Here is a 22539-nt window from a genome sequence, read left to right on the forward strand (position 1 = left end):
AACATCGAGGAGGTTCGTGAAGGTTGAGGGGCGGGGCCTATATAACCCACGGTGGGGCGTTTCCCAAAGAGATGAGCTTTTACAGAGAGACGAGAGGGAGTCCAAGGAGTTGAGTCCGAGAGAAGTCCAGAGTTGAGCTGCAGATCGAGCCACCGAAACTGCACTTACAGCAGCTCGAGCCACCGCAACTGCATTTACTGCAGCTGGAGCCACCGAAACTGCAGCCACAGCAGCGTGAGGCCTGGACGGCAGTTTGGAGCAGGGCCACGAAGGAGCGGCGGCTGCCCACAAGTCGATCGGCTGCAGGACCAGTTGGACCTCCCTATCCCGCCAGCCATCCATCTCCCGCCAGTCCTATCATCATTCCCCGCATGAGTCTGTCCTTGTTTGTTCTGTCCCTGGGTTAATTAAGACTGTAGGTAAGCTAGCGTTGCACTGTGTATCTAATCTCGTCTGTAAATAAACGTGAATTCTTTCTTCTTGATTATATGTGTAAATAATAAACCCAGTTACTCTTCTTCTTCTTCTTCTTCTTCTTCCTCTTGCATTCGGTCGCTTTAGAGTTTTCCCGATTGAATAGCGGTGGCGCGATCCGGCCAAAGTTTGGGGCAAATCGGGTATTAGTCGGGGAATAACTGTTCGGTCGCGGTAATACCACCGCTCGGTCAAAATAATATCTTAACCGCGTCCGTAACAGTATGTTTAGTTTCTGAGAAGAAAGCAAATACCTATTTTGGAGGGCATCCCCTAACCCCCCCTCCCCCCGCCCCCGTTAAACCCCAAAGGGGCAGATTTTTTTTCAATGCCGTGAACAAACCTTCGTCACAACATAACAAATATCATTGTGCCAAGTTTGGTCACAATCCCATCAGTGGTTGCGGAGAAGTATTTCCGGAGTGACAGACGGATGGACGTGCCACCACATGAGGTCCCCAGAACTTCGTTCCAGGTGAGATAATAATTAAGTTAAAGATTGTTAAAAAGAAAACTTCCGGATGTTAAGCACTATTGAAGCAGTCTTTGAAGCAGTCTTCTACCTCACCCTTACACACCACCCTATTTAACATGCTCAAGTCATGCTAAACTGGAGGTTCGTGGAAGTAACAAGAAGGTGATTTGTGTTCAACAGTGTTCAAGTATTTAATTCAATTTACATAAAATAAAGATTGGAAAAATGCATTTTTTAAAATTTCTGGAATTTACTGGCATCGCACAGTGTATATTACATCACTCTATCGAACACGTCACTTTAGTTGTTTGTGATTGTTGTTTGTGTCCTTTATGATGTCATTATAAACAGTACTTTTTCCGGTTTGGAATGATTTTCTATTTTGTTTGACTCCCAAGCAGCAGACAGAGTGAAAATATTGTTGCAGACGCGGGGTTTGGGGTTTTGAGTTTGGGGTTTGCGGTTTGGGGTGCATCACGAGTGGATTTCTCGGGCCCACCCCAACCTCTGAACCTGCAGGTCGCCATGCCGTGGATAGGTTCGCGGCCTCATGGGAAGTTAAGCAACTACTGACACCGATTGAGAGCGCCAAACCTGGCAACACAATTGATCTCGGCAGGTGATCCTTCCATGGCATGAACAGGTCGGCAGCTTCTCCTCACGTGATCAGCGCTTTCAAACAGGAGCGATTGCCCTGGCATTCCAGCTTTTAAACCGCTTCCACACAAAATGTTCTATCCAATGTAAGCTCCCCCTGTGGAAGAATTAGGCGGTACAACCGTAACCTGCCCCTTAATTTAAATTTTTGCACTGACATTTTGCACTGGCAGATTTCCTTCGGGAACCCCGACGTGTTCTCCACATCCACTGCTCATACGCACAGCTCCGTAACTTTCACCATGCCCACTCTCGCACCGTGCTACATCTGGTACATCTGGTGCATCCGGTACATCCCCAAATCGCCTCACGGACCAGCGCACACAACTTACACACACCGGCCATCTCACGATCTCTCGCACACCATTTAATCACACGATCACACAAATCACACTCCACAGTCAATCTCACTCCATTCACAAACATGGATCACTCCATGATAGTGTTGCGGATATGAGGATTGTGTTTTGTTTATTGTGTTGTATTGTATAGTAAGTTGTTGTGAAATATTGCTTATTCTGGACCCTCCTTACTCCAGTTATGTATAAAGGTGAAAGGGCGTCCCATAATTAGGTCATAAACAATCACGTCAGCCAATCATAGATTTCCCCCTGGTTGATATTTATATCTTTATTATGTGTAGTAGGGTAAGGCCTTGTCTTCCATTAAGATGACACTCCATTGCACCAAGTGAAATAAGATAGATTCCCTTCATTCTTCATTCCCATTCCCAAAACCTCCATTTCCCCTTTCGTCATTGCCAAGCCCCAATTGCCAATTACATCCCCTCCAAAACCACCATTGAACATGTGCTTGGGTCAGGGAAGAAGGCCGTGCCCGCCCGTCGTCATCAAGGGCGGAGCCAGAGGGTCACGTGACCAACCAGGGCCGAGGTGAGCACACCGATGAGCGTGTCCTGAAGACCAGCGGCTTGATCGCCGGAGGCGCTATAAAAGCACGCACGCAAGGTACTGCCGAAGGAAATTCAGGGAAGCACAAAGCCTGCTATTCGTCGCCTTGCTCGCCAAAGTTGGACCAAAAAAAGGAGTTAACAGCAAGAAGCCTGGAGAAAGCACGCGACGTCCACGCAGCAACACAGCAGCTTCAACAACAGCAGCTTCAGTAACCACAGCTTGGGGCCTGGACGGCAGTATTGAGCGGGGCCGTGAAGGAACGGCGGCTGCCAAATGTGCCGATCGTGCTGCAGCATCCTTGGACCTTTCTTTCCCTCCAGCCATCCACCTCCTGCCTTTCCATTCTTCTTGTGTACGTGAGTTTGTTTTGTTTGTCTTGTCCCTGGGTTAATTAAGTTTGTATAAGCTAGCATTGCACTGTGTCTAATATCTTCTGTAAATTATTTTCTTATCTTGCCTTCTTCCTTGGTTACTTTGAGCCTGTTAATAATAGAAATAAATTTAGTAGTATTGCCAACCTTTTCGTCTTCTTCTTCTTCTTCACATCCGTGTCGCTTTTGTCTTTTCCATATTGAATATCTGTGGTGCGATCCGGCCAACGTTCGGGAATCGGGTTAGTCGGGGTAACTGTTAGGGCTGCTGGGCCTCCGCTCGGCAAAACCAACATCTTATCCGCGGTCCGTAACAATAGTTTACACACAACTTTACATATGAGCCATCCCGCAGAGATCCCACAGCTGAATTTGCCATTTGTGCCACGCACACTCAGCCGCACACCATTCCTTGGGAAAATATTTTTCAATCATCTGCACACGGGCGTTTTGCCTGACACTAACTGTTAACACACAGTGACATGATGTGCCTTGAAATGTGACCGCCTTGGTCCTGTACGGATTACACACCTGTTCTTTTTAATTTCCCGTGCACAGGACCAGAATATACTTGCATTTAAAATATTTCCCGCTCGGTAACTTCAGCCCTCCCCTCAGTCAAGGTAACGGTTACCCCCATCTGAGTCGTTGCATGACCGCTACCCCCCGCTTGTTCATGCACTCCATTCTGCACGCTTGTGGCACACACTCCGTTACACTCAGGCTCGGCACTCCAAGGAAGCCCGGATCCAAAGGCAGTCGCGATTGGGCATCCTCCATCGTGTGAAGTCCTTTCTGGGCACTTCTGAGCTCCTCGGCACATACAAAGCTTTCATCTGCGGCTCAATGGAATACTGCTCTCCCCTCTGCGCCGGTGCTCCTGCCTCACACCTAGCTCGGCTAAAGGTGGTTGAAACCAAATCATTGGAATCTCCCGTGATGAAGCTGATTCTGAGGGCCTTTCTCTCTCAATGCAGGCAGGATGGTGGTCTTCCTGTCTTCTATCGACTCCTTTCCGGCCTAGCTCCCCCTGCTCTTTCCCCCAAATATTCCTGCAGGACGCACAAGATCTGCCAGCAGCCCTCTTCTGGTGAGACTGCCAAAATCAAGACTCTTTGCTCACCTTCACTCTTTTATTCCTCTTTTTCTCCACTTCTGGAAAAAAACTCCCACACTCTCTTCAATCCCTCTCCTCCCTCCAGGTCTTTAAAACAGGTGTTCGCCACCATCTCTTGTCGTCCCCCATCCAAAACCTTGATTCTTTCAATCCCCGTTAAAACTCCCCAAATCCTCCTCTTTGAATAATTGCCAACGTCTTTCCTGAAATTCCGAGTAGTGAAATGCCGAATCATGTTCATTTGCTTTATACCGTGTCGTCATCCCTCTTCCCCAGCACTTCCCCTTCCACAGATCTACCGCCGTCCTTGTTCTCTACTGTTGTTGTAATTGTGTGCTTCCCTATCCATTTTGTCTCCCGCTCCCTTCATTGTATGTTTTATGTGTCTGTGCATGTTTTCATGTTCAATGCGTTAGCTCTTTTCTTTTCTTTTTTTTCTTTTCTTTTTTTTGTGTACAGAATCGAGGCTCGTGAAAGAGCTAACATTTATCACACAAACAAATCAAACAGACAAACAAACAAAGTATATAAAAAGGGGAGCGGTAGACAAGATGGGGAGAGAAGGGGAAGCACATAAACACAACATTTGAGAGCAGGGACATCGGGAATGTGTGGGAGGGAGAGGGCTTGGGGGGAGGCGGCGTGGGAAGGAGGGTGGGGGGTGGGAGAAGTATAAACACAAGGACACCAAGGACTTCCAGGAAAGAAGATGGTATTTCAAAAAAGTGTGATTGGGGTGAAATTAGCGCGGGTAGAAAAGATCAAGGTTTTGGATGGGGAAAGATAAGAGATGGTGGTGAACAGATGTTTTAAAGATCTGGAGGGAGGAGTGGGATTGAAGAGAGTGTGGGAGTTTGTTCCAAAGGTAGGAGAAAAGAGGAATGAAAGAGTGAAGGTGACCAGAGAGTCTTGATTTTGGCAGTTTAACCATAAGATGGTTACAGGCAGATCTTGTGCGACCTGTAGGAATATTTGGGGGACAGAGCCCAGAGAGAGCTGGAGGAGTAAGGCTGGAGAGGAGTCGGTAGAAGACAGAAAGACCACCAACCTGCCTGCGGTGAGTGAGAAGTGAAAGACCCTCGGAGGTAGCTTCATCGCGGGAGATTCCAATGATTCTGAACGCTTTGGTTTCAACAGCGTGAAGAGGAGCTAGGTGTGAGGAAGGAGCACCAGCCCAGAGGGGAGAGCAGTATTCCATTGAGCTGCAGATGAAAACCTTGTATGTGGTGAGGAGCTCTGGTGTGCCAAGGAAGGACTTCGCACGATGGAGGATGCTCAGTCGGCGACTGGCTTTGGAGACCAGGTTTGAAATGTGGTTTTTCCAGGAAAGATCATGGCAGATAGTGAGACCCAAAAGCTTGAGTGACAGAACTTCTTGGAGAGGATTATTCAGAAAGTAGATGGGAGGGTAGGCCAGTCGTTCTTTTCGGAGAGACATTGTAAGAGTGTGAGATTTGTCAGGATTGAAAGACATGTTCCACTTGTTTGCCCAGGCTGTGATTTTGTCCAGGTCTGCAGAGAGCGAGGAGGCTGCAGTCTGCCGATCTGAGGGTTGAGGAATGGAGCGGCAGAGAGTGGAGTCATCAGCAAAGAGATAGAGAGGATTTTCAAGAGAGTCAGAGAGATCATTGATGAAGACCAGAAAAAGCACAGGTCCCAGAACACTGCCTTGGGGAACTCCAGCCTGAACAGGAGGAGGAGATGAGAGAAACCCATTCAGGGCCACACGTTGACTATGACTAGAGAGGAAGTCTGCCAGCCATGCATGGAGATCTCCATGGATACCAAAGGAGCATAGTTTGGTGAGCAGAGCTGGGTGCCAGACTGTATCGAAGGCACGTGATATGTCAAGGGAGACAGGTCGAATTTCCTGTTTGGCATTGAGGACCTCCATCCATTGTTGAGACAGCAGAAGCAGCATGTCCAGAGTAGAGTGACCTGGTCTGAAACCAAATTGATGATCAGAGATAAAGCCATTGGAGAAGAGTAAAGATTTCATATCCGAAGCAATGATGGATTCCATGACTTTGCTGATAATTGGGAGAAGGCTGATTGGTCTGTAGTTGCTAGGATCTGTTTTTGCACCTTTTTTTGAGTAAAGCGTTGATGTTAGCTGATTTCCAAGCAGATGGCAGATGACCTTGAGCAAAAGAGAGGGTGAACAGAACCGAGAGAGGGAGTGAAAGAGCAGAAGAGCAGGATTTTAGGACCCGTGGGCTGATGCCGTCAGGTCCAGTTGCAGAATCAGAGTCAAGGGTTGACAGAAACTTTTCCACTTTGTCAGGAGGAAAGGACACAGAGTCCAGGAGTAGCTGGGTACGACTGGGTACGGTGGGTACAGAGAGGAATGCGTTTTGGGACACAAGATTTAGAGGCAAACACAGAGTTGAGGCATTCAGCTTTTTCACGTGCAGGGTCAGCTGTGTAGCCATTTGAGATGAGGGGGTGGATAGAGGGGGAACAAACACCAGAAACAGATTTGACCAGACGCCACCAGGATTTGGAAGAGGGAGACAGATAAGAGAGTTCGTTCTTGAGAAAGCAGAGATATTGCTTCCTGGCTCTCCTGAGGGTGGACACACACTTGTTTCAGGCTTTGTGAAAGGAAATGAGATTTCCTTCCGTTGGATTTGCTTTCCAGGAGACGAGCGCAAGTTGTTTCTGGGCAACAGCCTCACCACAATAATCCGTGTACCATGGATGGGAGGAAGGGTATGACAACTGAAGATGAGATGGGATAAACCTGTGCATGAGACAGAGCAATTTACTTAGGAAGAATACCCAGGATGAGTTGATGTCAGAGGTGGTAGAGATGGGAGATCAGGCCAGATGATTGATGGCTGCTTGAAGACCGTGCAGGTTGGCCTGAGTGAAATGCCAGACTCGTCGACGCTGAGGAGGCTCCCTTAGAATGGTAAGAGCTGTCCACTTTAACAAGCACATGATCAGATGAGCCGATTGGAGCAGAAGAAGAGCAGCAGACATTTTCAGGGAAGTTAGTCATAACCAAGTCCAGAAGAGAAGATGCTCTATTGACTGAGATCCGGGTCAGGAAATTGACAGATTGTGTCAGTCCCAGTGAGTCGCAGAAGTCCTTCGCTGAGTGGCTATGGCTGGTGAGAGAGGTAGCCACACCCAGCCAACTGGCATGGTGACAATTGAAATCACCACATATGAGGAAGAGAGAGTTGAGATGAGTAGATAGAAGTTGGTCCATATTATCAGACAGTGAGATGCAGATGGAGTCCTCACTGTTTGGTGGACAGAGCAACACACATATAAACAAGAGGTGGGAGCGAAGGGGAACCCGTAGCCACAGGTATTCTTGGGGGTGAGGTGGAGAGAGGGCAGTGCAGGGCGAGTGAGAAAGAGAGTTTTTGATAAAGATAGCAACCCCACCTCCAGGACGAGGCTCAGGTCTATCATACCGGAGGAGGGAGTAACCCGGGAGAGATACTAAGGAATCAGAGACATCATGAAGGAAGAAACTTTGTTAAGCAGATCACATCTGGTTTGTCAGACGCAACCTGTATGAAGCTCTTACAGGAGCATTGATTCTGTATAAAAATAAAAATAAAATTTTTATTTCTTTATTCCACCCAAGCTCAGCACGCACCACCTTACGCACCTGCAGTTAGACCACCTTTCACATCATGCATTCGCTCCAGCTTACACAGTTTCACCTCGTCGTGGTTCGCTTTGATCTGTCATATCCTCTCCACCTGCACCTGCCATGCGTTATCCCGATCTTTACACATTGTTTTTACACATTTCATGATCTCATCCTTAACATTCTTTGCCCTCTCGCTTGTCTCTAATCATTCTTTTTTTTTTTTTTTCCTTTTTTTTTGTATACTGAATCGAGGCTCGTGGAAGAGCTAACATTTATTTCACAAACAAATCAACCAGACAAACAAAATATACAAAAAGAGGGAGCGGAAGACAAGATGGGGAGAGAAGGGGAAGCACACAACTACAACATTTGAGAGCAGGGAGAAGTGTGGGAGGGAGAGGGCTTGGGGGGAGGAGGCGTGGGAAGGGGGAGGTGGGGGGAGAGGTATAAAACACAAGGGGACCGAAATTAGCGGGGGTAGAAAAGATCAAGGTTTTGGATGGGGGAGGAAAAGAAATGGTGGTGAACAGCTGTTTTAAAGACCTGGAGGGTGGAGTGGGATTGAAAAGAGTGAGAGAGTTTGTTCCAGAGGCGGGAGAAAAGAGGAATGAAGGAGTGAAGGTGAGCAGAAAGTCTTGATTTTGGCAGTTTAACCATAAGAGGGTTGCAGGCAGATCTTGTGCGACCTGTAGGAATATTTGGGGGACAGAGCCCAGAGAGAGCTGGGGGGGCAAGGCCAGAGAGGAGTCGGTAGAAGACGGAAAGACCACCAACCTGCTTGCGGTGAGTGATAGGCCCTTGGAGTTAGCTTCATCGCGGGAGATTCCAATGATTCTGAACGCTTTGGTTTCAACAGCGTGAAGATGAGCTAGGTGTGAGGCAGGAGCACCAGACCAGAGGGGAGAGCAGTATTCCATAGAGCTGCGGATGAAAGCCTTGTATGTGGTGAGGAGCTCAGGTGTGCCAAGGAAGGACTTCGCACGACGGAGGATGCCCAGTCGGCGACTGGCTTTGGAGGCCAGATTTGAAATGTGGTTTTCCCAGGAAAGATCATGGCAAATAGTGAGACCCAAAAGCTTGAGTGACAGAACTTCTTGGAGAGGATTATTCAGAAAGTGGATGGGAGGGTTGTCCATTTGGTCTTTTCGGAGAGACATCGTAAGAGTGTGAGATTTATCAGGATTGAAAGACATGTTCCATTTGTTTGCCCAGTCTGTGATTTTGTCCAGGTCTGCAGAGAGTGAGGAGGCTGCAGACTGCCGATCTGAGGGATGAGGAATGGAGCAACAGAGAGTAGAGTCGTCAGCAAAGAGATAGAGAGGATTTTCAAGAGAGTCAGAGAGATCATTGATGAAGACCAGAAAAAGCACACGGCCCAGAACACTACCTTGGGGAACTCCAGCCTGAACAGGAAGAGGGGATGAGAGAAACCCATTCAGGGCCACACGTTGACTACGACCAGAGAGGAAGTCCGCCAGCCATGCGTGGAGATTTCCATGGATACCAAAGGAGGAGGGTTTTGTGAGCAGAGCATGGTGCCAGACCGTATCGAAGGCATGTGAAATGTCAAGGGAGACAGCTCTAATTTCCTGTTTGGCATTGAGGACCTCCATCCATTGTTGAGAAAGCAGAAGCAGCATGTCCAGAGTAGAGTGACCAGGTCTGAAACCAAATTGATGATCAGAGATCAAGCCATTGGAGAAGAGGAAAGATTTCATATCTGAAGCAATGATGGATTCCATGACTTTGCTGATAATTGGGAGAAGGCTGATTGGTCTGTAGTTGGTAGGATCTGTTTTTGCACCTTTTTGTGCAAAGCGGTGATGTTGGCTGATTTCCAAGCAGATGGCAGATGACCTTGAGCAAAAGAGAGGGTGAAGAGAACAGAAAGAGGGAGTGAAAGAGCGGAAGAACATGATTTTAGGACCTGTGGGCTGATGCCGTCAGGACCAGTTGCAGAATCAGAGTCGAGGGTTGACAGAAACTTTTCCACCTTGTCAGGAGGAAAGGACACAGAGTCCAGGAGCAGTTGGGTACGACTGGGTACGGTGGGTGCAGAGAGGGATGGGTTTGGGACACAAGATTTAGAGGCAAACACAGAGTTGAGGCATTCAGCTTTTTCACGTGCGGAGTCAGCCGTTAAGCCGTTTTTAGGGGAGGGAAGGGATGGAGGGGGAACAAACACCAGAAACAGATTTGATCAGACGCCACCAGGATTTGGAAGAGGGAGACAGATAAGAGAGTTCGGTCTTGAGAACGGTGAGATATTGTTTCCTGGCTCTCCTGAGGGTGGACACACACTTGTTTCGGGCTTTGTGAAAGGAAATAAGATTTCCTTCCGTTGGATTTGCTTTCCAGGAGACGAAAGCAAGTTGTTTCAGGGCAACAGCCTCACCACAAGATTCCATGTACCATGGACGGGAGGAAGGGTATGACAACTGAAGACGAGATGGGAAAAATCTGTGCATGAGAGAGAGCAATTTACTTTGAAAGAATTCCCAGGATGAGTTGATGTCAGAGGCGGTAGAGATGGGAGACCAGTCCAGATGATTGATGGCTGCTTGAAGACCGTGCCAGTTGGCCTGAGTGAAATGCCAGACTCGTCGACGCTGAGGAGGCTCTCTGAGAATGGTCAGAGAGATGTCCACTTTGACAAGCACATGATCAGATGAGCCGATTGGAGCAGAAGAAGAGCAGCAGACATTTTCAGGGAAGTTAGTCATAACCAAGTCCAGAAGAGAAGATGCTCCATTGACTGAGATCCGGGTCGGGAAATTGACAGATTGTGTCAGTCCCTGTGGGTCGCAGAAGTCCTTTGCTGAAGGGCCATAGCTGGTGAGAGAGGTACCCACACCCAGCCAACTTGCATGGTGACAATTGAAATCACCACATATGAGGAAGAGAGAGTTGGGATGGGTAGATAGAAGTTGGTCCATATTATCAGACAGCGAGATGTAGATGGAGTCATCACTGTTTGGTGGACGGTCCAACACACATATGAACAAAAGGTGAGAGCGAAGGGGAAGCCGTAGCCAAAGGTATTCCTGGGGGAGAGGGGGAGAGAGTGCAGTGCAGGGAGAGTGAGGAAGAGTGTTTTTTATAAAGATACCAACCCCACCTCCAGGACGAGGTTCAGGTCTATCATACCGGAGGAGGGAGTAATCTGGGAGAGATACCAAGGCATCAGAGACATCATGAAGGAGGAAAGTTTATGTTAAGCAGATCACATCTGGTTTGTCAAAAGCAACCTGTATGGAGAGATGTCAAGTTTGAGCGAAGGCCCCGGATGTTTGAGGTCCATACCGTTAATGAAGAGGAAGGGGGAGCATCGGGTACAGAACAGGGGGGGGGAGGGGTAGGGTAGGATGTGGAAGAGGAGGAAGAGGTAGGGAGAGCTGTTGAAGGTGTGTCAGAGATTTCAGAGATTTCAGAATAGCTTGGAGAAAGGGAAGAATGGGTCAGACAAAAGGTTTGATGGAGATTGGGTGAGGGACAGTGAGGTGTTATTTGAGGAGGGGGAAGAGCGAGGCAGAAGGTTGGGGGAGATGAAGGTGAAAGTTGGAAGGGGGAAGAAGCAGGGAGGATGCTTTGAGGAGGAGGGGTGAGAGGGGAGTCTAAGAGGGAAGGAGCGAGGGAGAGTCTCGGAGGGGAGGGGTGTGGGGGGAGTTTAGGAGGGAGGGGAGGGAAGGGGCAAGGGGGGAGATTTGAAAGGGATGGGTGATGGGGAGGATTTGGAGGGGAGGGGTGATGGGGAAGTTTTGGAGGGGAGGGGGGATGGGGAAGTTTTGGAGGGAAGGGGGGATGGGGAAGATTTGGAGGGGAGGGGTGATATTGGATTTTGAAAAGTGTATGATTCATGGGAAACGAACATTTTTTGCAAAATGAGTTTGAGTCCTTCGAGTCAAAAATATGTTTGAGGAAGCTGAAGGAGGGGTGGAGTTCTGGAGAGTTTAGGGAATGTAGAAAAGAGGAACTGCAAGAGATGGTATTATTATTTATTTTTTTTGGAATGAATAGATTTGATGAGCAAGACGAAAGCATCCTTTTGTATGAGAAGAAGAAAAAAGTGTTATAATATATGAGAGAAAATAGTTGTTCAGGGGAGAGATTATACATTTCTAACCACGTGATCACGTGATCGCGAACAACGTGAACGAAGAACGAACAAACAAGTAAGAACAACAAATAAACGAATAAGACCTGAGAAGGAAATATTTTTTGGGGTTTTTTTTTTTTGAGTCGAGATATTAAACAAGGAGGTATGGGGTGAACGACTGGGACGAAACAGAGAACGAAAATAATTGCAGCGCATTCGACGAACCACTGAGAGAAAAACAAAACCACAAGGTCGGAGACGGTACGGTAGCCTAAGCCTATGAGTACTAGGCCTCAGAATACTCGATACGCATTAACCGACGATTGTGTATACATGTATGAAAAATTAGCACCGAAAATTTTCCTAAAGATACGCTATAGGTACACACACCGAAAGATAGATACAGTCTCGACAAAAACACAATTGTGAAAGATTACTTAGCTTCGAAAGCGTGAGCGCATGGAACAGCTTCGAAAAGACGTGACCTCCACGTCTTTGCCTTTATCCATTCCATTTCATTTTAGCTCACCTGGAACGAAGTTCATGGGAGCTTATGCGATGGCGCATCATCCGTCCTTTAGTCCGTAAACACTTGCAACTTCTTCTCCGAAACTGCTGAACGGATTGTGACAAAACTTAGCACAAATTATATTTGTTATGTTGTGACTGAAGTTTGTTCACGGCATTAAAAACAAATCTGGGTATTAAGGGGTTTAGCAGGGTCAAAGTGGATACAGGTTTGACCCCCCAAAATAGGAATTTCCTTTTTCCTCTGAAACTACACAAACTATTTAGATGAAACTTCCCCACAACCTTCATCATCTGTGTTGTACCAATGTTTGTTCAAGGCATTCGAAAAATTTAGGTCTGAGGTGGTACACGGGTTTGGGGGATGGAGTGGGGGGGGGGTGGGTTCCCACCCAAAATAGGTATTTGTTTGTTTGTTTAAAGCCTTATGATTATGTTGGTATGACTCACCTTTCCCCATACTGCCTCGAGCGTTGCGGCTATCTCATTCCCATAGCCTTCATATCAGTCTTTACCTCTGAATGCTCCACATGCATATCATGCCTTATGCCAGCCACCTTGTCCTTCTTCCATTTTCATCTTCATCTGTGCCATTAGTTGACTAATCAACAACATCACCTGGTCGCTTTCGGACTGTGATGGCAACGGCGACCCACTATTCCGTGCCATTAGCGCTGCCTTTTCCACTGGCTGGTTAGAGGGGGAGTGGGGGGGAGGTTAGAGAGAGGAGGAGAGGGTTGGATCCTGATCACTATTGGCACCTCTACTGCAGCCCCTCCTGGTCCCTCTCCCACAATGTTACATTGATATGCAGCTTCCTGGGAGATGAGATCCTCCATTTCCTCCTCAAGTTAGACCACCAGGTCCTGGTCACCTTGACTTGACGTAGCTGTATAATTCTTTGAAGTACAATTTCACCCTACGCTCCTTACAATTTTTGGGGCACCGCCGATAGCGTCCCAGATTCGATTCTCACTCCTGACATCAATTGTTCCGGAAGCAGGGTTCTCGCCCTTTCACAAACGTGTTTCCTTTTGGTGCCAAATGGTTTGGCGGTGCCCATTGGGTGTACGTACTCTCAATGCACATCCATATTTATTGTCACGCAACTCCGATTAACACCAGTTGCAGATGCCGATCACGAAGGCTTTAACTCCCGAGGCGAAAACTCAATGGCTGATTCCAAAATCAAAAGCCCCAAGCGCGCAGGATGGAGGGGAACGACGAGAGCACTGCAGCCTGAACTGTGAAAACCAACCACACGGAAAACTGCGTTCAGGAATATGTACAGAAAATAATATAAGGGTTTATTGGGAAAAGCAAGGACAGGAAAAGCACACGCCGGTAATCTAATGCCTAATTTGGGATCCCACACACACACAGATATCGAATACAAGACGAGGGGATCTGAATTAAAGAAAAGAACACATCATGTAAAATGTATATGCAGAGCTCGGCTTAACTGTCTTTGTCGTCTTCTTCTTGCAACACGGCCCTGCTCGGCCACCACCAGGCCTTCTCCGACCGCCTCCGAGCACCACGGCAACGCAAAGGCCTGAGCCAACGCCCACTCCGTTCGCACATGAGGCCCAAAGAAGGACAGCAAGCTCCACTCGGGCTCTGAACTCGTCTCAGGATCTCCGATCTGAACTGCAACTTGTGTGCACCTCGTCTCTCAACTCGGGATCAGATCTCTCCTCTCTTCTCGACTCAGGAATGGAACTCTCTGAAATGGTGTCCGGCCCTCCATTAATATCTCCGGCCGGTGACGTCAGCATTGGCACACTCCCAACCAATCAGAGCCTCCACCGACTCGCCCAGGGGCATGCCCACTGCGCCACTCTCACTCCCGTCCCCTTTTCCGTGGTCATAGCACATGCTATGCGAGGTTGGTGGATAGGCCTCTCGGAGGTGTAAATGGTGGCGGCCATTATCGGTGGTGTCCTGGCCCAATTTCTTCCTAAGTCCTGTCAGGGGGGAAGGGCATTATTAATGTTGTACTAAGGGATCCTAACCAAGTGTCTATGTGGCTGCAGTGCTAAAAGGGACAAAGGTTTGTCTAACCAGGTGAGACATACAAGGGCTCTACTCATTAATCCCTACTCTACTTAACACATGGATCTTCTGGTAGATTCACAAGTATACATCTTAACCCGACAAACGCCTATACATGAACTTATTACAAGGTAGTTTTCCTTACCACGACACATGAAGCATGGTACCTACTCAAATCTATTCTGCTGTATATATCACTACCCAAATTCATAACAATATTTTTTATGACATATCACCTGCGACAAAGACTTTCAGGTTACTCGAGGTGGGCCCTACACAAAGGAAAGTATAGATATTCGACGTCTATTCACATTCCTCTTGAATCGAGGAAGCTTGAGATCGAGGGGAAAGCAGGATGCAGGTAAGCTGTTCCAGAGTAATGCCTTGTGGGGAAAAATAAAAAGAAGAATACCTTATCGTCTTACTCCTTGGGACAGATATAGTGTATGGATGGGAAAAAAGACGTGTTGGGTGACTGAAAGAATGCTCGGGTGGAACAACCTGATAGACCCTCAGAGCACCCTCCGTGGAAATATCTGCAGCAACAAAGCGGCAGATTGAGAGAGGTTCCATGGATGATGCCAACTCCGGTCACACCAGAATGGCAGCACGCTGCTGGATTCTGTCAAGAAGAGAAAGGTGACAGGCCAGAGCACCAGCCCAAATCTGACAATGATACTCCATGACAGGACGTACAGTGGCCTTGTATAGATGGAGAATAGCAGTTTGAGAAAGGTATTGCCGAGCACGAAATAAGCTGCCAACGTGCTGTGATGTGCTTTTACTTCTACAAGAGATGTACTTTTCCCAGCTGAGGTTTGAGCTGATATCCAATTCACTCTGACAGATAACAGGGAGTTTCCTGCAAAGGTGAAGAATCCATAGACAGGGTCGGAAAACAAGGTGATCTTGAACGAGAAACAAACAGACAAGTGGGTCATTTTTGGTTGAGAGCAACAAGCCAGTCCTTTCCCCAGTTCATCACACTCTCTAGGTCCTGATTGAGAGTGGTACTTGCATGGTCACAGGTAGGGGCATCGAGAGGAAGTCTCAGCGAGGGGGTGGGAGTCACTGCCTCGGGGCCTGAGCTTCTCCTATAATGTTTTTTACATTAAGTATATAGTGTTGAGTTTCTGCGTTAATGCTTAATTGAGAAAGAATACAATCAGGCAGATCATTGATATATAACATGAACAATATTGGACCCAACACAGACAGACAGTCCCCTGAGGACTCACATTCGTATCCCGGAAAGGATATTAGTCCCTCATGTACCACAGTATTTGACGATTTAGAAGGAAGTCCGTGATAGTATTAAGCAATTGTCAAGAAATGCCAGATTATTTTAGCCTTTGAGATGTCGAGAGCCCTGGTTTCTGCACAATGATCCAAAGCTCCATTCACTTGTTCAGTGATTCGGGATAGAACATTACCAGCAGACCTTGACTGTCTAAAGCAGGGGCGGGCAACCTTTTCAGAGTGAGGGCCAGATGAGACTTTTGGAAGGAGATCGCGGGCCGGAGTGAAAAACGAAATCTCAGAATTACTGTATTTTGTTTACATGAATAGATTGTACAAAAATTGCATTGAACACTACAAATCAATGAGACTGCTGGTGCTGTTTGCCATGAAGAAGTATTTCCATGTCTGGCTCGATGGTTGAGGTAGACAACAGAAGAATGTCATTGAGGTGGCGGTCCGAGAGTTGGGAGCGAAGGTGAGACTTCGTGTACTTCATTTTCGAGAAGAGCTGTTCACAGCAGTAGGTGCTGCCGAACATGGCCACAATGCGTTGGACATGGGCAATGTATTTTTGAAAATTGTTAGAAGGGAGAACAGTGTCGCGGAAGAAGGACAATGGAGAAGAGGTGCGGAACTTCGCCTTCATTTCATCGTTGCACTGCAGCTCCACCAACTCCATCTGTAAGGAGGCAGGGGCGTCTTCCACGGGGAAGTCAAAGGGAGCAGTGAAAAGCTTGAAGTCCGCAGCCAGCACCCTGACTCCTGCAAAACGGGAAGCAAATTCCTCATGTAGAGAGTTGACGACACTAACGCAAGTGCCCAGGTCCACATCGTCAGGGGCACATGCAGCAAGGCGAGGAAAATGCACAAACTGACCAGAAGCCAATTGAGCCTCCCACAAGCGCAGTTTAACCTCGAAGGCAGTGATGTGCGCGTACATGTCTGTCACGAGAATGTCTTTGCCTTGCAGCTTTATGTTGAGGGTGTTCAGGTGCGCCGTGATGTCCGTGAGCAGGGCCAGGCGAGCTAGCCACCGCGGATCAGAGAATTGATCAGCGTGGGGAAGGTTCTTCTGACGTAGAAAGGTGGCAATCTCCTGCTGTAGGTCGCACACCCGAGACAGCATGGCCCCACGACTCAGCCAGCGTACCTCACAGAAGTAGAGCAGGTCGTTGTAGTGCACGTTCACCTCGTCCATCAGTGCCTGGAACTGACGATGGTTAAGGCTGCGGGAGAGGATGGAGTTGACGACCTTCACCACGACAGACATGACACCAACGAGGTTGGCAGACTTAGCGCACAGGGACTCTTGGTGGATGATGCAGTGCATCTTGTTAATGGGCTGAGTGTATCCGGCGGCTGCACAGTGACGCACTAGCAGCGAAGCGGCGCCCTTCTTCTCACCAACCATCGCCGGGGCACCGTCGGTCGTCACACACACAAGACGGGAGAGGTCCAGGGAGTGCTGATCAACACACAGAAGCACGGCGTCGCAGATGTCTTTCCCAGTGGTGGTGTCGCGCAGCGGGACAAGCTGGAGGAATTCCTCACACACTTGAAAGTCAGCGGTGACGCCACGGATGAAAACGGACAGCTGGGCCGTGTCCTTTGTGTCGGTGCTCTCATCCAGAGCGAGGGAAAAGGCGACGAAATTTGAGCTGCGTGTTTTGAGTGAGTCGTGCACGTTTTCCGACATATCCTCGATGCGGCGACGAACGGTGCGGGACGAAAGGCTCACGTTCTCAAAGGCGGAACGCTGCTCTGGACAGACGGAGTCCACTACAGCGAGGAGGCATTCCTTGATGAAGTCCCCATCCACGAATGGCTTCATTCGGCGAGCAAGGATGCGGGAGACTTCATAACTGGCGCGCGTCACCTTTTCGGCCTCAGTATTCTGCTTGCGGAAGAGTGAAGTTTGTTTCTCCAAGTTGCCTGATAGTCTAACCATGGCGTCCTTCCTTTCGGTGGCAGACACCGACGCGAAGTTTGACGAGCGGTGCTCTGTCTCCCAGTGGCGGCGCACGTTGTACTCTTTTAGGACAGCCAAAGTCTTCAAGCATATGAGGCACTGGGCCTGTCCAAAGCGCTCGATGAAGAAGTACTTCTCCCACTCAGGGTTGAAGATCCGACGCTCGAGGTCCACTTTCCTCTTCTTAACACGCTGGGTCGCAGACATGATGAGCTGAAAAGGAAGAAAATTAGATATATCAGCAATGATGCTGATGACTTTGCTGATGACTCCACTCTCTGCCGCTCCATTCCTCTTCCCTCAGATCGGCAGTCTGCTGCCTCCTCACTCTCTGAAGACCTGGACAAAATCACAGACTGGTCAAACAAGTGGAACATGTCTTTCAATCCTGACAAATCTCACACTCTTACTATGTCTCTCCGAAAAGATCGACTGGACAACCCTCCCATCTACTTTCTCAACAATCCTCTCCAAGAAGTTCTGTCGCTCAAGATTTTGGGTCTCACTATCTGCCATGATCTTTCTTGGGAAAACCACATTTCCAAGCTGGCCTCCAAAGCCAGTCGCCGACTGGGCATCCTCCGTCGTGCGAAGTCCTTCCTCGGCACACCTGAGCTCCTCACCACATACAAGGCTTTCATCCGCAGCTCAATGGAATACTGTTCTCCCCTATGGGCCGGTGCTCCTGCCTCACACCTAGCTCGGCTTCACGCTGTTGAAACCAAAGCTTTCAGAATTATTGGAATCTCCCGCGATGAAGCTATCTCTGAGGGCCTTTCACTCACTCACCGCAGGCAGGTAGGTGGTCTTTCTGTCTTCTACCGACTCCTCTCCGGCCTTGCACCCCCAGCTCTCTCTGTGCTCTGTCCCCCAAATATTCCTACAGGTCGCACAAGATCTGCCAGCAACCCTCTGATGGTTAAACTGCCGAAATCTCGGCTCTCCGCTCACCTTCACTCTTTCATTCCTCTTTTCTCCCGCCTCTGGAACAAACTCCCTCACTCCCTTCAATCCCACTCCTCCCTCCAGGTCTTTAAAACAGCTGTTCACCACCATCTCTTATCTTCCCCCATCCAAAACCTTGATCTTTTCTACCCCCGCTAATTCACCCCAGATCCACCTTGTTTGAAATTCCAACTTCTTTCCTGGAAGTCCTGGCAGTGTCCATATGTTTTATACCTCTCCCACTGCCCCCTCCCCCCCCCCCCCCCCCAAAGCCCTCGCCCTCTCTCAGATCTCTCGATGTCTCCATGTCTCTCGGTCCCTGCTCTCAAATGTTGTGTTTGTGTCCTTCCCCCTCTCTCCCCATCTTGTCTACCGCTCCCTATGTTATATGTTTTATGTGTCGGTTTGTCTTTCTGTGTAATTAATGTTCGCTCTTTCACGAGCCTCGACCTTGTATACAAAAAAAAAAAAAAAAAAAAAAAAAAAAAATGATGTAACAGCAAGCAATCTGGGGCACAAAAAATCTCGGAAGACGAATTGTACAGATGAATGTATTTATTTTGCGCGCACGTGGCCAACGCTGAATATGACACAGTTTCACCGTAAAACTGAAATACAGGAAATGAATCAGTCTGCATACTTTTTTTTTTAAAGAGTTCGTTTTCCTTTTAAACAAAAGTTCGTCAATTTCTTTTTTCTTTTACAAACAGAAAGTTCGTTATATATTTTTTTTCTTTACAAATAGAAAGTTCGTTATATTTTTATTTTTACAAATAAAAAGGGAGAATAAAATTATTTAAACGCAGCAAATGAAAGATAATAACATGTTCTAACAAACAAAACAAAGCAAATTGAAAGAAAGTGAAAATTGAAATAGGTTTAGAGAACTCTGCGTTGCTTACCTCTTTGTTGCAAGTTATTTGTCCCAGACACCAACGTTTGTCGCAAGCTGACTGAATCGGAAGGACGTCCGTATCACATGCCGGCTGATTTGAAAAGACCGCCTATCAGCAAGCAGGCGGTGTCTAGGCAAGACAGTTCCCCGTGCGCATGTCTTCCGGAAGAGGACGGTGCTGAAGACAAAATGTCCCTTTCTTGAATTCAGACCGGCTAAATATAAACTCTTACATTTACAAATGATATGAGTTTTACTGGGAGGTCCGCGGGCCGGATTGCAATAATAAAGCCTAGCAGGGTGGCGGGCCGGACGCTAAGCCTTCGCGGGCCGGATGTGGCCCGCGGGCCGGGGGTTGCCCGCCCCTGGTCTAAAGCCATACTGAACATCAGTTAAGAGGTTGTGGGTATCCAGATGAGTCATAAGTTGTTCTATCAAGGACTCAAAGACTTTGGTCATAACGGATAGAAGGCTAACAGGCCGATAGTTAGAAGGATCTGATTACTCACTGTAGCCTTTGAAGACAGGGATGACAGAAGCCTGCTTCCAGCTAAGTGGAAACACAAACTTTGACATGCACAAGCAATGGAGTTTTGAGAGAACAGAAGATAGTTCAAGTGAACACATCTTCAAAGCAATTGTGGGGATTCTATCTGGTGCAGTAGATTTTCAAATGTCAGGCCTTTGAATAATCTTAGCAACTTTCCTGGGTGTGCTGATGATTGTGGAAAGCCTGGTATAAATATGGGAAGGACAAACAGGCAATGTTTGTATGTGGTCTTCAAGTGTGGAGTTTGCAGCAAAATGCACAGCAAAGAGGTTGACTTTATCAATAGTTGAAGTAAGCACTTCAGGGCGTGAACAAACTTTGGTACATCAAGGGTGTTGAAGGTTGTGATCAAGTTTCATCGAAATCATTTGTGTAGTTCTAATTTGGGGGGCTGTGTTGGGTCAAACCTGGACCATCTTTGACCCCCGGTAGACTCCCTGAGACCTCCATTTTTTTAATGCCGTGAACAAACTTGAGTTCCAACACAGAAAATATAATCTTAGCCAAGTTTGGTTACAATCCCATCAACAGTTTTGGAGAGGAGGTTGCAAGTATTCGGACGGACCGACGACGCGCCATCCCATAAGCTCCCCAGAAATATGCTCCAGTTGAGCTAGAAAGTATGAATTTCGTGACCTTGTATCCCACATCAAAAACCCATGCATACTAGACAATACAAAACTGTACCAGTAGAGATTAAACAAGTTAAAAGAACACAAAAAACAATGGTAGAAGATCAAGATATTTGTTGACATGCGATGTCGTATTAAAAAAGTCACATACCAGACATGGGTCTTGATGCATCATGCTGAGAGCGGAGGCTGCAGACATCACTGAACCCGATTCCAGAGAAAACAGAAACGTTGTCCTGGTGCACATTTGGGGATCCGAAAATCTTTTCACAGAAACTGGAAAGTTGCTGTATAACATTCTCCAAGTTGACGAAAATGCTTCCCAAAAGAGAAGAACCTGCAATCTGGACATCTTGCGGCTTCGAAAAAGAATTCATAAATTTGCAGAAGTCAGCATACATTGCAAATTGTAATTTCTCTTTGGAGAGAGAGAGGAGCTCGGTCCGCAATGCATCCGACTCAGTACAAGCTCGAATAACCTTCCGATTCTCAATTCCAAGCTTATCGATCACTGCTTGGGCTGTTTCTGCTCTCAGGCCTTGGGACTTCAGCCATTCCAAGAAGCTCTCCATTTCACCGATGACCTGCCAAGGATACAATGCGTATGTTAATCACATAAAAGTTATACATGTTATTTTCTTTCCTCTGTTTGGAATTTTTGTGAGTTATTTCCGTTGACAATCCAATCAATTATTATCCAATAAATGCGGGCTTTTGCATCCAGTTTGTTCACCACTGTGTCCCATTTTGTAAGTTTTCTTATCATTCAGCATCTAATGAATGTGAGTTTTTATACACAGAGACAAAAATAAACCCAGAGTAAACTAGAAGAGACCATTTGGCCCATTATGCTGCGCCACATCAACACCAGACCAAGATTATCTTCCAAATCGATGCAATTTCATTTGGGGAATGAGGGGAGAAATGTGGATGAGATGATGTGGCACAACCAGGGCTATCCCAAGCACTTCAAACACAAATGGGGAAATACAGTTATTTTAATTGTTTAAATAAATAAAAAAGAGAAAAAGCAATCTTTTGTGTTATTTTTTCGGAGGTGGGTGGTGGTGGGGGGGGGGGGGGGGGGGGGGAGACAGGTTTGGTGTGAGAGGGGATAGGTTTGGTCGCTGGCTGTTCTTGGATGACAAACACACAACATCAACCACACACCACCCCTTGACGAGACCTCCCACAGACACGACACTTCACTTCACTTCACTTCACTCAGAAGCACACAATCACCCAATCCCTACTCAAGTCACAACAAACGTCTTGCCAATATCCCGATACTCTTCTATCTCTAATGCTTCCAGGTACATATCTAATCATAATTTAAACTTATCTATTGGTTTTGTTGTCACTGCCTTTCTCGGAGACAATAACATGCATTAACTACTCTCTGAGTGAAAGAGCCTAATAGTCAGGTAGCTTAGGACCGGATTTGAGATGGATATGGACGTTCCGGACAAAAGCGCCAATTTTTTCCCAAATGCTACCCATTACCTTAGCTTTCCATTTTTGATGGGAACCACTTCCTCCAAATACATTATGGTAGCCATCTTGGATTTTCATGACAGCCACCATGTAAAAACCTATATCTTCCAATATCTCTGCTTCTAAGCCACTTAGGATCACAACGTTGGTGTCTAAACATACATTATCTGGGACAAGGAATACAACTATACCATTTAGAAAAGCAACAGACGATTTTTATTAACACAAAAAATAAACTGAACATAAAACTTGAAAAAAAAGATAAAACGGAATACTGTTAATGTGCCATAGTCACTAAAAATACTGCAAAATAATAATGTATTCGGAGGAAGTGGTTCCTACCTAAAATGGAAAGCTAAAGCTCTGGGCAGCATGTAGGGAAAATTTAGCGCTTTTGTCCAGAACAGAGACATCCATTTGCTGAGCTGCCTGACTATTACCTTACGACTGTATTAACTCTTATTAGTCCCCTACCAGTGTACACCGGAGGGGACGATAGGTTTGCACGCCGT

General features: G+C 47.2%; 1 protein-coding gene across 1 annotated transcript in view; it reads right to left on the minus strand.

The window, feature by feature from the left end:
* The window catches only part of LOC137419067 (uncharacterized), a 246618-nt gene that overhangs the window by 211787 nt on the left and 12292 nt on the right, over nucleotides 1-22539 (minus strand). Inside the window, exon 2 of the mRNA XM_078770678.1 lies at nucleotides 20685-21117. Within this exon, the coding sequence (XP_078626804.1) occupies nucleotides 20685-21105 (421 nt within the window). The 5' untranslated portion in view covers nucleotides 21106-21117. The remainder of the gene's footprint in view (nucleotides 1-20684; nucleotides 21118-22539) is intronic.

Source organism: Myxine glutinosa, chromosome 1 (genome assembly GCF_964187855.1).
Source record: "Myxine glutinosa chromosome 1, kmMyxGlut1.1, whole genome shotgun sequence".
NCBI classification, from domain to species: domain Eukaryota; kingdom Metazoa; phylum Chordata; class Myxini; order Myxiniformes; family Myxinidae; genus Myxine; species Myxine glutinosa.